The 9,359-nt window shown below is 52.4% G+C and overlaps 1 protein-coding gene across 1 annotated transcript in view; it reads left to right on the forward strand.

Moving 5' to 3' along the window:
- The window catches only part of GAB2 (GRB2 associated binding protein 2), a 44,351-nt gene that overhangs the window by 25,958 nt on the left and 9,034 nt on the right, over nt 1–9,359 (forward strand). The window contains exons 3-7 of the mRNA XM_009637127.2: nt 3,361–3,947; nt 5,013–5,107; nt 5,854–6,136; nt 7,130–7,220; nt 9,072–9,174. Coding sequence (XP_009635422.1) covers nt 3,361–3,947; nt 5,013–5,107; nt 5,854–6,136; nt 7,130–7,220; nt 9,072–9,174 — 1,159 coding nt within the window. The remainder of the gene's footprint in view (nt 1–3,360; nt 3,948–5,012; nt 5,108–5,853; nt 6,137–7,129; nt 7,221–9,071; nt 9,175–9,359) is intronic.

Below are 9,359 nucleotides of genomic sequence, written 5' to 3' on the forward strand. Positions count from 1 at the left end.
ACAAAGTCTAGCTGGAGGCAAGTCACTAGTGGTGTACCCCAGGGGTCAATACTGGGTCCAGTCCTGTTTAACGTCTTCCTTAATGATCTGGATGATGGGGCAGAGTGTACCCTCAGCCAGTTTGTAGATGACACCAAGCTGGGAGGAGTGACTGATACACAAGAGAGTCATGGTGATACACCAGAGGGGCCTCAAACAGGCTGGAGAAATGGGCCAGCAGGAACCTCATGAAGTTCCACAAGGAGAAGTGCAAAGTCCTGCACCTGGGCAGGAACAACCCCAAGCGCCAACATACGTTGGCAGCCACCCAGATGGAAAGGAGCTTGGCAGAAAAGGCCCTGGGGGTCCTGGTGGACACCAAGTTGAACATGAACCAGCAGTGGGTCCTTGCAGCCAAGGTGGCAAATGGTATCCTGGGCTGCATTAGACGAAGTATTGGCAGCAGGTTGAGGGAGGTGACCGCTCCCCTCTGCTCAGCACTGGTGAGGCCACACCTGGAGTGCTGGGTCCAGGGCTGGGCTCCCCAGTACAAGAGAGGCATGCACATCCTGGAGAGAGTCCAGCAAAGGGCCACAAAGACGCTGAAGGGACTGGAGCATCCCTGCTATGATGGAAGGTTGACAGAGCTGGGACTGTTCAGCCTGGAGAAGAGAAGGCTCAGGGGGATCTTATCAATGTATATAAGTACCTGAAGGGAGGGTGCAAGGTGGATGGAGCCAGGGTCTTTTAAGTGGCACCCAGAGCCAGGACCAGGGGCCATGGGCACAAACTGAAACACAGGGGGGCCCCTCTGAGCATCAGGAAACATTTTTTCAATGTGAAGAAACTGAGCCCTGGCACAGATTGCCCAGGGAGGTTGTGGAGTCTCCATCCTTGGAGATATTCAAAAGCCATCTGGACAAGGTCCTGGGCAACTGGCTCTGGGTGGCCCTGCTTAAGCACAGGGGTGTTAGACGAGATGACCTCCAGACGTCCTTTCCAACCTCATCTACTCTGTGATCCTGCAGACGGGGCCCTAATTCTTGCCTTTAACCAGCAAAAACACAACCAGAGGGATGGGCAGGGTTTGCACCACTCTGCCATTCATCCCTGTTGTAGCCCAGAGCTCGCTGGGCTTCGCGGCAGCCCGTGGTGCACGGTGTGGCATTTCTGAGAGAGCGACAGCTCTCCGCCTCCAGACCCAGCCAGTTGCCTTAAATAGCGAAGAGTTTTTTTGGCGTGAAGAGTTTTGGCTCACAAGAGTGGCGAGGAGGGAGGGAGGGAGAGGCGGTCAGAGCCCAGCTGGCGTGGGGTGAGAGCAGAACCTGGGCTCCAGCCTCCGCTGGGCTTTCCTGCTGCATCTGCCTTTCCTTACCCGAAAAACAACAGAAAAAGGCTCAGAAAAATGACCCTCAGATGGAGTTAATGGAACAGTGTTTTTAAAAAAGGCCTTCTGACGCTCCAGCTGTGAGGATACCTAAGGGCCACGCTCCGAGAGCCTGAGAACAGCTGGGACAGCGAGGAGGACGGAGCAAGTGCTGATGCTTTGGTGGGCAGAGACAAACTGGCCAGCAGCAGCTTCTGCAACTGGACCAGAAATAATCACCCTGATCAATGCCCAGTGCATGGGGCCAGGCTGCAGGACTGCTGGGAATCCCTCCTCTTTCAGCTCCAGAGCTCTTACTTTACTCATCCATAAAATGAGGGTAATAGTAGCTAATTGGTGGACGATGCTGAATAATTAACCCGTGAGATGTTTCAAGTCCTCTCCCGAAAGGACCCTGCCAGAGCCCAAACATCTCCCCAGCAGACTGAGCTCCCAAGGCGGCAGGGATTCATTTGTCATATCACAGCATCATTCGTTTTTTCCCCAAATAAGCTCGATTTCTGAGCGCCATCTCGTGCTGGCTCCATGAAACAGAGTCCCTGTTCTCCCCACAGAGCATCAACCCCGCCGGAGCGGTGTAAACCAGCATCTCCCAGCTTTTCCCATAGGGCTGGCACTTCCCCAGTGATTTGCTGCAAGTGGAACCACCCCCTCCCCAACACCATTTCACTTTTTGCCAGCGTGGTGGTTGATACAGGGTGGGACTCCCCTCCATGGGGAGATGTTTAAATGGGGCTGGCTGAGCCCTTCTTGGCTATGAGCATGTGGTCCCCAAAAGCTTGACCCACACAAAGCAAAAAGACCCAGCCCAAGACTACCAGTGTATATGACTCTCCTGGTGTATAGGCATTCGCTCTCCATGGACCTCTGTCATATTTTCCTCTTCCGCATTGCTTCAGATGACTAGGAGGAAGGCATCATCATCATCCACGTTTGGCTTTGCTGCATCTCGCCCTTGTGTCCCAGCATTTCCACAGCGATGCTCGCATTTCCCCGAGTCTTGTGGGATAGGCGTTGAGGTGGGGGGACAGAAAAGTCCATGTGGCAAATTCAGGCATCCCTTGACTTGAGAAAATGTCATCTGCTGGGGTTATGGGTGTAGAAAGCTGAAATCATGGGGCTCATCATCTTATGCAACGCTGGAGCATTGAAAGAAGAAGCAGCAGGAGAGATAAAACAGGAGATGAAACATATTGGAGGGAATCAGTGGAGGAGGGAATCAGCAGAGGAGCATTGGCTAACGAGCATTCATTAGAGGACCAAGGTCTCCCCAGTGCTCGCCCTCCGTCTTGGCTGGTGTCCCCGAGCATGACCACAATGCAAATCAAGGAGTCATTAGTGAGGCACGGACCTAATGACCACGCTTCCCCACTTGACTCCAGGGGACTCAAAGGCTTTTGTACATCTGAATCCAGCCCTGAGGTTCATTCCTATCTACCTGCAGCTAGGATCAGGGCTGCAGGACCCAAATCCCAGCAGAGGAATGTCCGTGCTTCCCCAGGGCTTGCCCTGCAAGAGAGAAGGGTGGTGGCATGGCTGGATGCTTTGAAATAATCCCCATCAGGAATTTTGCCAATCCCTCTCAAGCACGTTTGCAAGGCGGAGGTGAGAGTAAGCGTCCCTCCTGCGCTGCAGACGGGGAACCGTAGCGTGGTGCCGATGCTGATGGGGTGGCTCTTTGCAGCCATGTCTCTGGTCACTGTCAGCTGGTGTGAAAATTGCCCATTTGGAGCAATTTATGTTTGAATTGTTCCTGCCCGTAGCCTCACCATGGAGCTGGGTACATGTATCTCCTACCCCATGATGGGGTCATTTTGAAGGTGTTTCAGGAAAAAATGGATTATGAGTACATTTGGAAGGGTCTGAGATGTTCCCATCACCATGGGGTTGGGCAATGACAGTCGGGAAGGTGACAAATTTGGGGAGCAGAGCTCAATGCATCCCTGGAGTGGCTGTCCCTCCATCTCAGCCCCCTTCTTCCCCTTCCTTCACAGGAGTGCCAGCTTCTCCCAAGCCACAAGGTCTGCCTTCTTCATGCGGAGTGACACAGCAGTCCAGAAGCTCTCACAGGGCAACGGGCACTGTGTGAATGGGGTCGGCGGGCAGCTCCACGGCTTTTACAGCCTGCCAAAACCGAGCCGGCACAACTCGGAGTTCAGGGACAGTGCGTATGACCTCCCACGCGCCTTCGGTTCCTACACCCACCCCAAGTTGAGCCTCACCAGCTCCGAAACAGATAATGAGGAGGTCTACACCTACAAGACTCCCAACAACACCCTATGCAAGGAGTTTGGGGAGCTCTCCACGGACTCCTATGACATCCCTGCCACCCCACTCTCCATCTACCAGATCCCCAGGACATTTACACTGGACAAGAACCACAACGCTCTGGCCGTGGCTGCCAGCGACTCACCTGCCGCGCCACCCCCGCGGCCCCCAAAACCTGGGCAGACGGAGCCGCAGTGGGGCAGCCCGCCCCAGCGGCCCCAGCCTGGTGAAAGCTTAGGGCTGGCCCCCATGGCAGCCACCATTCCCCGGAGAAACACACTGCCAGCAGTGGAGAACAGCAGGCTGCACAGAGGTGAATTTGGGGATGGGAAGCAGGGGGTGGCTTTGTCCTATCTGGCAGCCTTGGATGGGGTGGTCCCATTGGGTTGCAGTAGGGCTGGGGTGGCTGTTTGCATCAGCCAGGAGGTCGAACACAAAAAAGGTCTCCTTGGTGAGGATCTGGCCTTGCTTTTTGTATGTAATGGGCATGGAGAGGCATCCCCAGGGCTCTGCCCACCTAAGCTGCTCAGCTGGCTCTTGGCTGTTTTGTGTCTTGAACCAAAACCCCAAACCTGCTTGCCTGTGCAGCCCTTCACCAGGTTTTGGTGATTTTGGCCATTTTTAGCTTGCTTTTAGTTCAGTTCATAACCAGGGTTATCAGAACGCACGTCAGCCTGGAGCTACCTTGGTTTTGCTCACCAGACAGGGACATAATTTTGCACATCTCCAAGACCCGACACACTCAGTGCAGCAGAGCTGTCCTTGCCATTGGCCATGGATGGGCTGTGGATAAGGTTGCCCTTTCCAAATCTGGTGCCTAGGATGAGATGGTTGCAAAGTAACTTAGAAGAGGTGGTTGGAGAGAAAACATACTGTAAATGATACACACAGCTCCTTGAAATGCCTCTTCTATCTCCTCCTACCTAAATACCAACATTTAGGCTGAGATCAGACCCACGCTCAGCAGTAGATAGACCAGTCTAAGGGCTTAGCACCCCATCCTCACCCTGTCTTCCCCTTATCAGAGGCTGCCAGCCCTTACATCTGCTGAGTGAGCTGTAACAGAGCTGGCTCTCTTAACCCAGTTTTGTCACCATGATCTACCTTATCTGATGTCTTCACCCCTGGGATTTTGCAGCACTTTGACAGAACCAGGTTAGGGCCACGCAGCATGTGCAGTTGCATTGACGCATGAGAGATGCTAATTGGGAGGGAGCATAGCAGGGAGTCTGTGACGGACTAAAAACCATGTCTTCCCACCAGCATCTCTATCATCAAGAATAGATACCACTCTCCCAGGACTTGGATTTTGTTTTCAGGGGCCCCTTTTATTAGCAGTTGCCCTGGGACACGTTGTGCATTTGTGGTTGTGTTGCAGCTTCTTCTTGCGAGACGTACGAATACCCACAGCATGGAGGCGGCAGCGCTGTGCAGTCAGTCGAGTCGATGAACGATGGGTACAACTCCTACCTGGTGAGTTGGCCTTGCTGTTGGCCACCGTGCTATAGGCATCATTTGCACCTTGTAGATTCAGAGACAAGTCAGTTCCAGGTGGGACATCACAGCCCCATCCTGCAGAGCTAAGTCAAGAAAAGAAGGGATTTATTACTGATTTCAGTTAAAACCGTGGTGGTCTGCAGGGTAGAGATGGAGGGACAACCACCTAACCCAGCACGGCATGCAGAGCTTTGCTTGGGTGCTTCCACAGAGTGTATCTGCCTGGAGCTTTGACCCAATAAAAGCACCCAAGAGTTTGGCTTCTCCAAAGCCTGGGATGCTGCTGAGCTGAATTTTGACATGTTGCCAGAAAAGCCTCTTTTGTACACTTTCTAAGATTTCCGGAGCTGGAAATGATATTAAAGCAGCCTTTCATACTGCATTTTAGTCATGGCCAGAGCCCAGGGAAAAATTACTTTCTAGGTTAAGCATACTTCTATAGCTCCCTCTGATCATGAGAAGAAGCTCAAGTCTGGGTGATTAAGACCTTTCCCTGAACTCAGGATGTTGCAATGTCTTGGAAACAGTGGAGGTAGACCCTCTCAGTGCAAACTGATGGCTGAGGAGGGGACAGACCATCCCTTCCCTCTGTGCTGAGATTTTAGAGCTGGTCCCACCTCAGGTGTGTGTTCAGTGATGATGAGATGAAGGGGTTTATAGTGAGTGGGATGGGGTTGAGCAGTGTCTGATGTTCACAGCATGTCTTCTCATTTGTCCCCCAGCAAGCCAAGGCAGCGGTGGCCCGCTCCCACAGCACCGACTCCGAGGACAACTACGTCCCCATGAACCCTGGTTCCTCGCCCCTGATCCACACCGAGAAAGCCAACGACAATGCCCAAAATCTCTACATCCCCATGAGCCCTGGGCCGCATCACTTTGACCTGGTGGGGTTGTCCTCGGCCACCCTCCCCGTGCATAAAGGAGGAGCCATGGCACAGTGCCACAGACGGTTGAGTGAAATCCAGCCCCCACCAGTCAACCGCAACCTCAAACCCAACCGGAAAGGTAGGAACGGTTGTCTGTAGGCATATATTTCCAGGAACCCTTCTATTCTTGTAATACTTTGGACTACATCTGTCATCTTGTGCACACTCAGTAGACTCCTATGTGTGCTTTGCTACCGCCAGCACAATCAGACATTCAGATCTTCCCCATCCCCTTCCTCTTTCAGGAGGACTGTGGTGCAAATGCAGCTTTTGTGGTGCTCAAACAACCCTTCCTGGCCTTTACATGAGATACATGTCTTAGGCAGGATGTCACCCCCTTTGCCTTCACCCCTCCCTATGCTCCACTCCAAAAACTCTGTGTTGTATTCAGATGACCCAAATTTCTCCTACTGTGTCCTACTGGCTGGATCTAGACACCTCTTCCCTTAGGGCTTTGCCTACATCCTCCAAATCCCTCCTCAGACCATATCCTGACAGATCACCAAGGAGATGCTGAGGAGGAAGGCTCCCATCATTAGGGTGTCAGCACCTAATGCCATCAACGTGGTAGGCAAGGGCTGGGGCTGGAGTGCAGTGGTCTTCTCTTCCACCTAATGCACCACCTGTGATGAGAAGAGCTTTCCTGTTACCCTGCAGATGTCCTTTCCCATTCTCTATGGGGAAATGCTCTGGCCAGAGGCAGCTAAGGGCTGGCAGAGCCTGGTCTTGTCCCCATCTAATGGCTCCCTGATGAATGGGTTTATTATACTCTGGGTTTGGGCATTTTTTAGCAGATCTCCATTCCCTGGGAGGCTCATTGCCTTTTTGGGGGCACCCCCATCCACTCTGGGACTGTGGGTCAGAGAGGAAATTCACTGTTTTCCCCCAGTTCTGGCATAAATGAGAGCAGGGATTTTGGTTGGGGTATTCGTCATCAGCAAGGAAAGCTGGGGGGGGCTGGTTAGCAGAATGGGAAGCAACCAGAAAATTGTCAGGGACCCTCTCATGCCAGTCATGGATGCTGAATTGTAGGAATGTGCTGCCTCTGAATAAAGGCTTTTCCCCTCCCCAGCAAAGCCATCGCCACTGGACCTGAGGAACAACACTGTCATCGATGAGCTTCCCTTCAAATCGCCAGTCACGAAATCCTGGTCCAGGCCAACGTGAGTAATGGTTGGGGTATGAATTCTTGCTTGGCTCCAACAGCAAATCTCTGGTCTCACCCTCGCTGGTGTCCACATGTAGCCACACTGTCACCTCCCCATGTCACCATGGATTAAACTTCTCTGGCTGAGTGTAAGGGGGATGTCAGCTGCCCTTCTGCCTCCGCTTGCTGCAGAGGTTTCTTCTGGCCCACCATCTCTTTTTGTTGAAGGGACACATTTCTCCTGGGCCACCTTGAATCAAGCTAGAAGTGAGCCCAGACTTTGGATGCAGAGCCAAATTCCCCCAAAAGCTGGATGATCCCTTCAGCCCTCATTGTGTTCTTTGTCGGTTTTAGAAACAGGAGCTGCAGAGCTGGATGATGCCATGCAAACTTCTGCACGGGGATGAAAGTCCACCTTGCCCAACACCCTACCCCCTCCAGGGACCAGCAGGAGCTATCTGGGAAGAGGGGCATTTATGGAGTAATTCTTTCCTAAAATACCGTGCCACACCATGGCGATTCAGGGCTCAGGGGTTTCCTTGGTCACATCATGGCCAGACTTAGGACCTGGGTCAGATGTTGTTGAAGCAGAGGGGCTCCTCTCTTGGACCCCTCACAAGCTCTGTCAAGAGTTGTAAGAGCCAGAGTCATATTCCCCGCATCACAGCTGGTGGCAGGACGATAAATTCGTTTAGGTCAGGATTTCACATGAAAGCCCAGCGTGTGGCTGAGCAGCTAATTAAGATCCCTTGAAGATATTTCTTATTTCTGGGATCTGGCACCACCCAGAGAGCTGTGGCTCTTACACAGGACCTGTGGTCCACCGTGCCTCGTGACCCAGCTGAGCCACCCCGTCTCGGCCGCACTGCGAGCACGGGGCATGATTTCACATCCAGCTCTTCCCCCAAAAACCCCCACTATAGTCTCAAAACGCAGGGTGACACTCACAGGGTCTGACCCAAGCTGTGTTTTGATTGCCTTGAAAGCAAAGCCTAGCCTGAAGGAAGTCTGCAAAATGAAACCACAGCACTTCAGAGCAAAGTCTGCCGGCCAAAAATAACAGGATTCTCACAATTCCAGTTCTGCTGCTAATTCGTGGTCTGATGTTGTCCAATGAAAGGAAGAAGCAAAGCTTGGCTGCTGTGACTCCTCTAATAAATTGGATTGTGTGGAGACTGACTGCAGGGCATGAGCGCTGCGTGCTGAAATCACAGCGTCAGGAAACAGCGAGCGGGGTTTGATTGACAAGACGTCCAACCCCGGAGAAGCTAATGGATTTTTCCCTTATCAGCTCATCATATGACCCTGCCTTTACTGCAAGGCAACAAATAGCTTTTTAAGACTTGAGCTTTAATGCCAGATGCTGATTGCATTATGTTATTCTGTATAATTAGATTTGGCCAATTGAAAGCAAGACAATGCCTCGGAGGTTTTGTTTTCCAGCAAAAAATTCGAATAGGGCCTTGCACGGTAAACAAATCCTGGAGCTGCGGTGAGGCTGGAAGTGAGAAGCTCCACCAAGGCTGGCCCTGCGTCCTCCACAATTAAATATTTCCTGTGAGATAAAAGAGTTCGTGGAGCCTGATTTATGTAGCTGATAGCAGAGTTATGGGTACGTAGCAAGCAAGGTGTTACTAAAAAGACCTAGAAAGAAAAAATTGAGAAGACCAGATCCAGTGATTGTCTGACCCGTGGGAAGGTCAGGTTAGGAGAACCTCAATACTGCCAGCCCTTCTTCATGCCCAGTCCCCAGACCTAAGCGTGGTGATATTTGGAGGCACCACGTGCTGCCCTCTCCCATCCCTCCTTGCCAGTGGATGAGCAGCACCTGGAACCATCATTAACCCATTGCCCCTTGTCCTTACAGCCAGACCTTCAACGCCGGCTCTTTGCAATACTGTCGCCCTGTCTCCTCCCAGAGCATCACCAGCACTGACTCGGGAGACAGCGAGGAGAACTACGTGGCGATGGTAAGGGCCCCATGGCTAGGATATATGGTTCTGGTGGGACATAGACATTCCCCAGCTCTGCAAACGCATTCCTAGCTCATGACATGGAAGTGTTCAGATAGCACTGCACGGTGCGCATCCTTACGTCCATCCCTACATGCATGGAGCAGTGGCTTTCATTCCTCAAATGACACGTCCCGTTGGGG

This window comes from Egretta garzetta, unplaced genomic scaffold (assembly GCF_000687185.1).
Source record: "Egretta garzetta isolate BGI_Z169 unplaced genomic scaffold, ASM68718v1 scaffold323, whole genome shotgun sequence".
Lineage (NCBI taxonomy): Eukaryota > Metazoa > Chordata > Aves > Pelecaniformes > Ardeidae > Egretta > Egretta garzetta.